An 11,830-nucleotide genomic window follows, 5' to 3' on the forward strand; every position below is an offset into this window, starting at 1 on the left:
ATGTAAATGGGTGTTCAACTCTAACAAGATATTCTACTACTACTACATTACGTGCATCTGTATCATTGTAAATAAATGTAGTTAAATTTCCCTCCTTATCTTTTCCTAATTGTTGAAAATCTCTAATATCCATTTGATTTTTTTGCTTGCAACTATTTAGCATATGACATTTTAAATGGTTAGTCCTCACACTTGAGCCACTAGCCAACCCGTTACTACATTTGCTACATATAGCTTTAATTTCTTTTGTTCCATCTTGTTTTATCCTCTCTACCCTATCAAAAATTTTCCAAACTTCGCTTTTTAATTTTTTAAAAGTAAAACTTGGATTTGAGCCAAGTGTAGTATTATTATTAGTTGGTACATTAGATTTAGGGGAAATTGGGGATGTGGGGGAACTAATTGACTCAAAATGTTGCCCTTGCTCAAAATGTTACCTGGTCTGTCCATTAGCCTGGTAGGCTGGCGGGATGCTGGGCCAGCCCATGAGTTATGGGCTATTTGATGACCCTTACTTGAGAATAACCTTAGATGGGATTGAATTTTTGATGGCTCTCCAAAATAAATTTCGGACTTTTGTTTGCACCTGTAAATCCCATACCTTCTTCCATAATTTGGTCTCAACTGGTTGGTATTCATTGTCATCAAGGCTTTGCGGTCTACAGAGAAATCGATATCCCGATTTCACTGAACATACACCCGATGGAGTAAATGGCCACACTTGCTTGTCTTCCATAGGTTTGCAGCTCAAGGGGATGGATTTGATAAGCTCAACATCACTGGGAGAGGAGTTTCTGCAAAGTGGCCGAGTGCCACTTGTTGGTGACTGGGTCGATGAGGGACACGAATCTCAAGCGTCGCATGATTATCTCTGATGATTGCTGCGATCACTGTAAAGGTTCGCCAGAAGACATGGTCCATGCGCTCTGGTCTTGCCCCCTCCTCTCACCGATGTGGACTCACGACCCGTGCTGGAATTTCAGAGCAAGCCAGTCCTTTGCTACCTTCAGAGACCTGGTTGAACACTTCATCGAGACAGGTGTGGATTTGAACTACTTTGCCACCATTGTTTGGACGATCTGGCATCGCAAGAATGCGCTGAGGACTACTGCAAAACCATGCCCAGTTCAGCAAGTTCTCCACGAGGCACGGTCTGCACAAGCCACCTTTGTTCGCTCCATCCCTCCAAAACGGCCGGACCAAGGCAGTGGTGATCCTCAACAAATAACGTGGAAACCTCCTGTCAGCCAAAAGCTCAAGGTAAATTTCGACGGGGCAGTTTTTCGAGAGGAACAAAGGGCGGGCGTCGGTGTCATTATACGGGATGAGCATGGCAGTGTGATAGCTACCATGGCAGAAAATTTCCCATTGCCCTTTTCGATTAATGCAGTGGAAGTTATTGCAGCCAAGAAAGCACTTAAGTTCGCTTTAGAGCTCGGCCTATCGGCCATTGTCCTCAAAGGTGACTCAAAATACACTATGGATGCTCTGTTGAGTGAGGAGGTGTCGCTGGCAGACATAGGGCATCTGATTGAAGAGGCAAAGCTGTATGTAGACCAATTGGATGAGGTAGAATTTGTTCACGTCAAAAGACCGGGAAATAAGACAGCCCACAATATTGCTAGATATGCAAGTCATGTTAGCAAGTTCTCGGTGTAAATGAAGGATATTCCTCCACACCTCACTACTATAATTCAAGCTGTTCGACTCTCCTTTAATAAATACTAGTCGCAAACCTGCGCATTGCGTGAGGTAATTTTTTTTTCGGGTGATATTGTTAAATATATTTGGGGTAATAAGTAATAACAATCTCCCATTTTGTTTATATTAATAACAAAATATTTAAATTTGTTTAAGAATCTGTTTATAAATGTTTAACCATAGTTACTAAAGACTCATAACTTTAGAATTAAAATACAAATTTATAAAATACCAAAACAATTGAAATGAAAAATCTCTCCATAACTCATTGGGAAAAGAAAAGGGGAAAAAAAAAAGTAAAAGACGTTACTTAATATTTTGAAATATACTTTAATTTAAAATTTTAAAATAAGAGAATTTAATTTTAAAATTAAGGATAATTTTGGAACCAACCTTAAGCACAAGCAGGTTAGTACACAATATTTTAATATAAATTTAAAAAATTTTGGTCAAACAAATGTAAAGGGTGAAAATATTTTTTCCTTTCAAGTTTGAGGTAGAGTGTCATTTCTTCAAACCTTAAGGAAGGGGAATGTAATTACCCCTATATTGTTGTTGTTGTTGTTGTTGTTGTTGTTGTTGTTATTAATAATTGATATTTCATTTTCTTTTAAGTTAATAAAAACCTTACATATACCTTTTTATTTATTTATAGAATATACATTTCTTTAACCTTTACATATCTTTTTTTTTTAATGTGAATCTTCACATATTCCTTAAGTAAACTCTATATATTCCACTTCTTTAGATGTGTAAAATCATAAACTACTACTTCATAATAATAGTAGCTAATTAGTTTTATCACTTTTTTTCATAAATTCATTTATAACGTTTTTTTTTACTATTGTCATATATTTACTGACTAATGATTTTCATAACAGAGGTGTTAAATGAGATGTAGCATCGTTTATTAGATTTTTAAATGCAATTGTGTATGAAGATATATATATATATATATATATATATATATATATATAAAGTTAAATGAAATGTCAAAAAAGGGATTTTAAAATTTTCTAACTTGATTTCTTATGTAATTTCTATCATTACATGAGAACATCTCCTTTTAATTATGAATTAGCGTTTGATTAGTTTTAAGTTTAAATATATTGCTATGATTGTGTTTAATTATTGATTATTGATTCAATTTTTTAAGTGAATGTAACAGTTGATTTTATTGCACTGTAAAGTTTTTAATGTTCTCCATATTGGTCATATTTATTTTTTATTTTTACTTCTCCTTACAACCTCTTTGTTTCCCAATTAATAGTTACTAATTGACATTTGATTTTTTTTTCTTTACCATCTCTCTCTCTCTCTCTCTCTCTCTCTCTCTCTCTCCATAGGCAACCTACTATTTTCCAAAATTTGATGATGGTTTTATTGCATTAAATATGCATTGTAATTTGTTTTTCATTTAATTTTGCTACCCTTAAGTTTGTATATCCATAACTATTAGTTTTTTTTTCTTTTTTTTTTATGAGAATTAGTTTCTTTATATTATATTTGGTTTGATATCCTCATTTTTTTTTTTAATTTATAGTGTTTCCAAATTGACATTTGTTTCGTATTATATTTTTTCTTTGAAGTATTGGGTTTGAGAATGAGTGTGTCCCTAGTATTGCTCCACTTTATGAGGACACTTTTATTTATTGAATTTAAGTAAAATTTTAAAATTTTAATTTTTTAAATAAAAAGGAGAGAAAAATATAAATAATTTAATGATATAGAATATGTGAGGAGATGAATAGTGACATTAAGGTAGAAGGTAGTGGAGAGATGAAAAGATAAAGGTAAGGAAAAAGCTTGGAGAAAGTGTAAATGTAAAAAAACAAAAAGAAAAAAAAAAGAGTACAATTTTTTAAGGATAACTTTATTGATTTGAATTTAAATAAAATATTCCATGTTTAATTATTAAAAAAAAAGAGAAAATATAAATAATTTAATGATGTGGAAGATGTGACTGAATTTAAATATTGAATAACATAAGATGAGAAGAAAAAAAAAAGTACAAAAAAAATATATAACAATAAATACCAATAAAGAGAAAAATTGCACATAAAAGATTTTTGTTCTTTCTTATAACTCTAATTAAGATTGATGGGTTTTTTTTTTTAATATTTGTTTTAGTATTGTGTTTTTTTAATTTCCCATCAGAAAGTCTTTTCTTTCCCTTTATAATTTTCATTGAATTTTGGTTTGGATCAATACTTAGTTGTTTTTGGAAATAGGAATTTGAATATGCCTACCAATATTTTGACTAATAAATTATTATAAAATCTATTTTTTTATTTCTTTAGTTTTATTTTAATTTTAGTTAAGTTAACATTGTAATTTTGTGATGATTTTTTATTATTATGATAATTTCCTTATTCTTTAAGAGATAAGTTGTATATTAAGCAAATGTAACACACTACAACAAAGCTAAAAGAATATGGTTCAACTTAAAAAATGTTAATGAAATACAAAAAAAAAAATATATTAAAATGATATATTTGTAGAGATAAAAAGATTAAAAAAAATAAGTGTAAAAATCTTTTTTTTTTTGTTTTTGAAAAAAAGACAATGCTTGAAGTAATTGTTATTTTTTATATGTTACACTTTATTGCATAATATTTATATTGCCACACATCGCACAAGTCTACGGCTAATTTCCTATAAAAATTGAATGATTCTACAAGTCCTCTATTGGGAATAAATTCTAATCTTAGGTTGCTAAATGCAAATGTAGTAGAAACATGGTGAGAGAGAGTAATGGGTTGTGCTCATGGTTAGTGTAATAAGCATGTGATATGATTGTGGGCTTCCTTTATAATAGGATCTTTTGTTACTCTTAGAGCAAACAAAATGACACCCTTATCCCCACCCAAAATATTAGTAATTTGGCATAAATAGAAGAATGTATAAAAAATTCATCGAAAAATTGAGAGAGAAAGAGAGAGAGCACCATCAACATTAATTAGAGTTATAAGAAAGAACAAAAATAGGATAACATTTAACAATTAAAGAGAAAAAAAAACAATTTAAAAAACAAATCTAAATGGCATTAACCAATGTGGAGTTTTAAAGAACTCTTGGTTTACCTAGAATTTAATAGAGAAAATAAAAATGAGACTAATACTAAATCTAGGAAACATATATAGAGAAATAGAAATAAGGATGCTAATTAAAGAACATTGGCAATACCATCAATCTCGTTTGAAGCTTAATCATAACTCCACTAATTTGCTGACTTTCAACTTTTGGCTGGTATATATTCAGGTGTTCTCCAATGCTGTAAAATTCCTTATTGTCTGGTTTTACTTGAATTCCAGCAAACTACCTGATTAAATTAAGTGAGAAAATGAGCATAATAATTCTAGTGTAGAAAAAAAAAAAGGAAAGAATTCCCAAATATTAGTAATTTGGCATAAATAGAAGAATGTATAAAAAATTCATCGAAAAATTGAGAGAGAAAGAGAGAGAGCACCATCAACATTAATTAGAGTTATAAGAAAGAACAAAAATAGGATAACATTTAACAATTAAAGAGAAAAAAAAAACAATTTAAAAAACAAATCTAAATGGCATTAACCAATGTGGAGTTTTAAAGAACTCTTAGTTTACCTAGAATTTAATAGAGAAAATAAAAATGAGACTAATACTAATTCTAGGAAACATATATAGAGAAATAGAAATAAGGATGCTAATTAAAGAACATTGGCAATACCATCAATCTCGTTTGAAGCTTAATCATAGCTCCACTAATTTGCTGACTTTCAACTTTTTGCTGGTATATATTCAGGTGTTCTCCAATGCTGTAAAATTCCTTATTGTTTGGTTTTACTTGAATTCCGGCAAACTACCTGATTAAATTAAGTGAGAAAATGAGCATAATAATTCTAGTGTAGAAAAAAAAAAAAAAAAAAGGAAAGAATTCCCAAATATTAGTAATTTGGCATAAATAGAAGAATGTATAAAACATTCATCGAAAAATTGAGAGAGAAAGAGAGAGAGCACCATCAACATTAATTAGAGTTATAAGAAAGAACAAAAATAGGATAACATTTAACAATTAAAGAGAAAAAAAAACAATTTAAAAAACAAATCTAAATGGCATTAACCAATGTGGAGTTTTAAAGAACTCTTGGTTTACCTAGAATTTAATAGAGAAAATAAAAATGAGACTAATACTAATTCTAGGAAACATATATAGAGAAATAGAAATAAGGATGCTAATTAAAGAACATTGGCAATACCATCAATCTCGTTTGAAGCTTAATCATAGCTCCACTAATTTGCTGACTTTCAACTTTTGGCTGGTATATATTCAAGTGTTCTCCAATGCAGTAAAATTCCTTATTGTCTGGTTTTACTTGAATTCCGGCAAACTACCTGATTAAATTAAGTGAGAAAATGAGCATAATAATTCTAGTGTAGAAAAAAAAAAAAAAAGGAAAGAATTCCCAAATATTAGTAATTTGGCATAAATAGAAGAATGTATAAAAAATTCATTGAAAAATTGAGAGAGAAAGAGAGAGAGCACCATCAACATTAATTAGAGTTATAAGAAAGAACAAAAATAGGATAACATTTAACAATTAAAGAGAAAAAAAAAACAATTTAAAAAACAAATCTAAATGGCATTAACCAATGTGGAGTTTTAAAGAACTCTTGGTTTACCTAGAATTTAATAGAGAAAATAAAAATGGGACTAATACTAATTCTAGGAAACATATATAGAGAAATAGAAATAAGGATGCTAATTAAAGAACATTGGCAATACCATCAATCTCGTTTGAAGCTTAATCATAGCTCCACTAATTTGCTGACTTTCAACTTTTGGCTGGTATATATTCAGGTGTTCTCCAATGCTGTAAAATTCCTTATTGTTTGGTTTTACTTGAATTCCGGCAAACTACCTGATTAAATTAAGTGAGAAAATGAGCATAATAATTCTAGTGTAGAAAAAAAAAAAAAAAAGGAAAGAATTCCCAAATATTAGTAATTTGGCATAAATAGAAGAATGTATAAAAAATTCATCGAAAAATTGAGAGAGAAAGAGAGAGAGCACCATCAACATTAATTAGAGTTATAAGAAAGAACAAAAATAGGATAACATTTAACAATTAAAGAGAAAAAAAAAACAATTTAAAAAACAAATCTAAATGGCATTAACCAATGTGGAGTTTTAAAGAACTCTTAGTTTACCTAGAATTTAATAGAGAAAATAAAAATGAGACTAATACTAATTCTAGGACACATATATAGAGAAATAGAAATAAGGATGCTAATTAAAGAACATTGGCAATACCATCTGTAGGGGTATTGGGCCCAGTAATTTATGAAGGATGGCCCAACGAAGTCTTTTGGGCTGGAAACCCAAATCCGAAGACATCAAAATGATCGTGGAGTATCTAAATGTCCAAATACGTCCGAGGAGTAGATTTGTCCTCGGATTATTAGGCCAAGGACATAGGAAGAGAAGTTTAGGGCCCCCGGGTTATATTATAAAGAATCCTACGATTATGGGAATACACAGTACACGTGGAAGACAATAGAAAGAGGGGTGGAATGTCTAAAGTAAAAGCTGCTACCACCGCCCATACATTAAAAGCTCTGTAATTGATACGCTGACTGTATAGATGGAAGGATGGGACCTGAGCATGGAGCTTGGAACTTGGTCCCTAATCCCAGCGGGCTTTAGGGAAGAACGGATGGGACAAGTATCCGGAATGAGGATTGCAACCAAAAAGTGGAAGATGATGAAGAGAAGGAAAGGAGTATAAATAGAAGGGAAGACACATGAGAAAGGGAGGACTTTTTGAGTAGAAGAGAGAGAGCCAATAGTGGAGGATAATCAACATTTGTATCCAAACTCAAAGAAATACTATTATAAACTATCCTCGGATTTCTTCCGAGGAGGAATTCGTTGTCTTACTTTTGCAAACAACTCTTTAATATTGTCCCATTGGGCCTAAAGCCAATCCTTTCCCTGATTGTCTAAACCATCCTTGAAATCTAGATTACAAACCCATCCTCTACAAATTTATTGTAAAGAAAGGCCTTTCAAGCCCATCTCCCACCAGTCAGAGTTTGGGAATTTGAATTGTGTCCTTACAATTGGCGCCGTCTGTGGGGATTTAGTCTTTAAGGAAGTTTAGGACATCATGGTGGGATCAGGACCACAACGCAGCGCGGAGTCCGTGGGCTCCCAGCGTGAGGATCACTCCTTGCATCCTGAACACGGAGAGAACCGAGAAGGAAGTGTACATACTACACACACCATCAGAAGTGCAAGTCATTCGCAAGGAGGAAGCAGAGTTCCTTATGAAAGAAATGCCAGGGCCATGCAGAAGGAGATTGACGGCCTAAAGAGGAGATTGCGTCACGAAAGGCGAAGGAGAACTCCTCCGGTCTCTGACCCCTCTTCGGAGGGATCCGAGGATGACAATTACGGGCAGAGATCCAGAACTCCCCTAGGTGAATATTTCTCTTCCGAAGAAGACAATCTGCATGGGAGGCGTGGCAGAGACTACCCCCTGTGGGCTTAGGAAATGACGCAATGGGAAGAGCGTTACACCAAATCTCCAGGTCACCCTTCACGCGCATATTGGAAGAAGGGAGGTTACCTCGGCGCTTCACACAACCGGCCTTCACTCTTTACAATGGTCGGACGGATCCTGTGGAGCACGTAAGCCATTTCAGCCAGAGAATGGCAGTGCATTCCAGGAATGAAACTTTGTTATGCAAGATTTTTCCTTCTAGCCTGGGACCCATGGCCATGAGATGGTTTGACGGCTTAAGGGCAGGCTCCATTGATTCTTTCAAAGAGCTTACTAGAGCATTTGGTTCTCACTTTATCACGTGCAGTAGAGTTCCTCGTCCATTGGATTCTTTACTATCCATGGCCATGAGGGAAGGGGAAACCCTGAAAACGTATTCGGACAGGTATTGGGAAATGTTCAACGAAATTGACGGAGACTTTGATGATGTAGTAATAAGGACCTTCAAGGTCGGCCTACCAACAGAGCATGACTTGAGGAAGTCCTTAACAAAGAAACCTGTCAGAAGCGTACGTCGACTGATGGATCGCATCGACGAGTACAAAAGGGTTGAGGAAGATTAGCAGCAGGGAAAAGGCAAGGCGAAGGTTATCCCACAAGAAAGGAGGGATTTCAGGTCGGACAGATACAACAACAATAGGCCCGCGCGGGATTTTTCCAAGCAGGCTGGTCACATACCCCCACAAGTGGTCAACACCGTCTTCAGGGAGCCGGTGCAACAGCTGTTGAAGAAAATAAGGCATGAGCCTTTTTTCAAATGGCCAAATAAAATGGCAGGGGACCTTTTGAGACGCAACCAAAATCTCCATTGCCATTATCACCAGGAGAGGGGTCATACCACCGAGGATTGTCGCACTTTGTGGAATCATTTGGAACAATTGGTTAAGGAAGGAAAGCTGAAGCAGTTCATGTACCAACCCAATGGGCGGGGAAACCAATCAGGAGTGGCAAACCACGACGGCCCTTCGTCGAGACCTCCTTTAGGTACTATCAATGTCATTTTTGCAGCACCTGGAAGGACTGGCTCAGCTCCTTTCAGGGTAATGTCAGTAGCTCGAACATTAGCCAAAGAGTCACGGGATCAGCCGAAGAGGATTAAGGCAAATACCCTGCCAGTCCTAAGTTTCTCTGAAGAGGACAAGATGGGGACCATCCAGCCTCATGATGATGCCTTAGTGGTAACCCTCAGAATAGGGAACTATGATGTAAAGAGGGTAATGGTTGATCAAGGCAAAGGGCGCGTATATCATGTACCCTGACCTATTTAGAGGCTTGAATTTAAGGGTTGAAGATCTGATGGCATATGACTCACCCTTGATAAGCTTCGAAGGGAGAGCTGTCGTTCCGAAGGGACAAATTAGACTGCCTGTGCAATCAGGTCCGGAGGTGGTAGACGTAGATTTCATCGTGGTCGATGCTTATTCTCCCTATACGGCTATTGTAGCAAGGCCTTGGCTGCATGCGTTAGGGGCTGTTTCCTCAACCTTGCATGTCAAAGTCAAATTTCATTCTAGGGACCAGGTGGTGGAGTTACTTGGGAGTCAATCTGTGGCTCGACAGTGTGTCACGGCTGCAATTCTACGTCGACCAGAACCAGACTCCTCGACCTCGGCTAACGGAGAAGCATAGCAATCAAAGCCTCTTGCCGCAGCCGAGGTAGATGAAGCGATATGCGAAGAATTGGAGAAAATTCTCATAGACAATGACCCTGAGAAGTTCTTCCAGGTTGGAGTTCAATTGCCACAGGAAGAGAAGACGGAGCTGATTTTATTTTTAAGGAAAAATATGGATGTATTTGCTTGGAACGCGTATGAGGCCCCTGGGGTTGATCCAAGCTTCATATGTCATCATTTAAACGTCAGTCCAACTGTAGTACCGAGGAGGCAACCACCTCGGAGGTCCTCCAAAGAACATTCCGAAGCCGTAAAAGAGGAAGTGCTCAAACTTAAGAAGGCAGGTGCTATCAAAGAAGTGTTTTATCCTGAATGGTTAGCCCATACGGTGGTGGTGAAAAAGAAGAATGGGAAGTGGAGAGTTTGTGTAGACTTCACAGATTTAAACAAAGCTTGCCCGAAGGACTCATTCCCAATGCCTCGAATTGATCAATTGGTTAACGCTACTGTTGGACATCCTCGGATGAGTTTTCTTGATGCTTTCCAAGGTTATCACCAGATACCTTTAGCCGTTGAGGACCAAGAGAAGACTGCATTCGTCACTCCTACAGGAAATTATCATTATAAGGTAATGCCCTTTGGTTTGAAAAACGCAGGGGCTACCTACCAAAGGATGATGACGAGAATGTTTGAGGCACAGCTAGGAAAAACTATTGAGGTATACGTGGATGATATGGTGGTAAAGAGTAAAGAAGTTTCTGCACATCTGGAAGATCTGAGCAACACTTTTCAGAAGCTAAGAGAGTATAAATTGCGGCTCAACGCCTCTAAATGCTCTTTTGGTGTGGGATCGGGCAAGTTTCTAGGATATATGGTGACTCACCGGGGGATTGAAGTGAATCCTGCTCAGGTTAAGGCAATAAACAGCTTACACCCACCTCGGAATCCTAAAGAAGTGCAAAGGCTAACAGGCTTCTCTCAACCGATTTATATCTCGGTCCGCGGACAGATGCAGACCTTTCTTTCAATTATTGAATAAATGGAAGGGTTTTGAATGGACCGAGGAATGCACGGTGGCTTTCCAACAGCTAAAAGAATATCTCTCGCGACCGCCAGTTATGTCTCGACCAGAAATTGATGAAATTCTGTTTGCATATATTGCAGTGGCTAACCATGCAGTTAGTTTGGTTCTTATCCGAGATGACAATAACATCCAGAGACCGGTTTATTACGTAAGCAAATCTCTGCATGAGGCCGAGCTGAGTTATTTGCCACTGGAGAAAGCTATCTTGGCGGTGGTACATGCTACACGAAGACTTCCCCATTACTTCCAGTCTCATACGGTTGTTGTTCTTACACAACTCCCTCTTAAATCAATTCTGCGAAGTGCAGATTATATGGAAAGAATTGCCAAATGGGGAACTGTCCTAGGAGCTTTCGATATCAAGTATATGCCTCGCATCTCTATAAAGGGACAGGTCATCGCGGACCTTGTGGCGGAATTTGCTGAGCCTTCATTAGAAGACTATCAAGAAGGCATGGGTAAAAAGTCAGTAGGCATGATTTCGTGTGAAGGGCCTCCATTATGGAAAGTGCATGTTGATGGAGCAGCAAATCAGAGGGGATCGGGTATAGGACTAGTTTTGATATCCCTAGAGGGAATTACTTTTGAGAAATCTTTGAGATTAGGATTCTCGGCCACCAACAACGAAGCAGAGTATGAGGCCGTCCTCGCAGGGATGAACATGGTTCATAAAATGGGAGGAAAGACGGTGCAAATGTTCTCGGATTCACTATTGGTGGTAGGCCAAGTAGAAGGGAAGCTAGAAGCAAGGGATTCCAGAATGCGAGAATACCTAACCCAGTCGGTATATGCAATCTAAATTTGAGTCTTTTTTACTATTGCATGTATCCAGATGTGGCAATACCCATGCCGACTCATTAGCCACGCTCGCAACGTCCTCGGCACAA

General features: G+C 36.4%; 1 protein-coding gene across 1 annotated transcript; it reads left to right on the forward strand.

Moving 5' to 3' along the window:
• The first annotated feature begins 834 nt into the window (after positions 1 to 834).
• LOC142639686 (uncharacterized) lies at positions 835 to 1,659 on the forward strand. Its single transcript, XM_075813829.1, has one exon. The coding sequence runs from the start codon at positions 835 to 837 to the stop codon at positions 1,657 to 1,659; it is 825 nt and encodes a 274-aa protein (XP_075669944.1).
• The last annotated feature ends 10,171 nt before the right edge of the window (positions 1,660 to 11,830 follow it).

The sequence above is a fragment of the Castanea sativa genome, chromosome 6 (assembly GCF_040712315.1).
Source record: "Castanea sativa cultivar Marrone di Chiusa Pesio chromosome 6, ASM4071231v1".
Taxonomy (NCBI): Eukaryota; Viridiplantae; Streptophyta; class Magnoliopsida; order Fagales; family Fagaceae; genus Castanea; species Castanea sativa.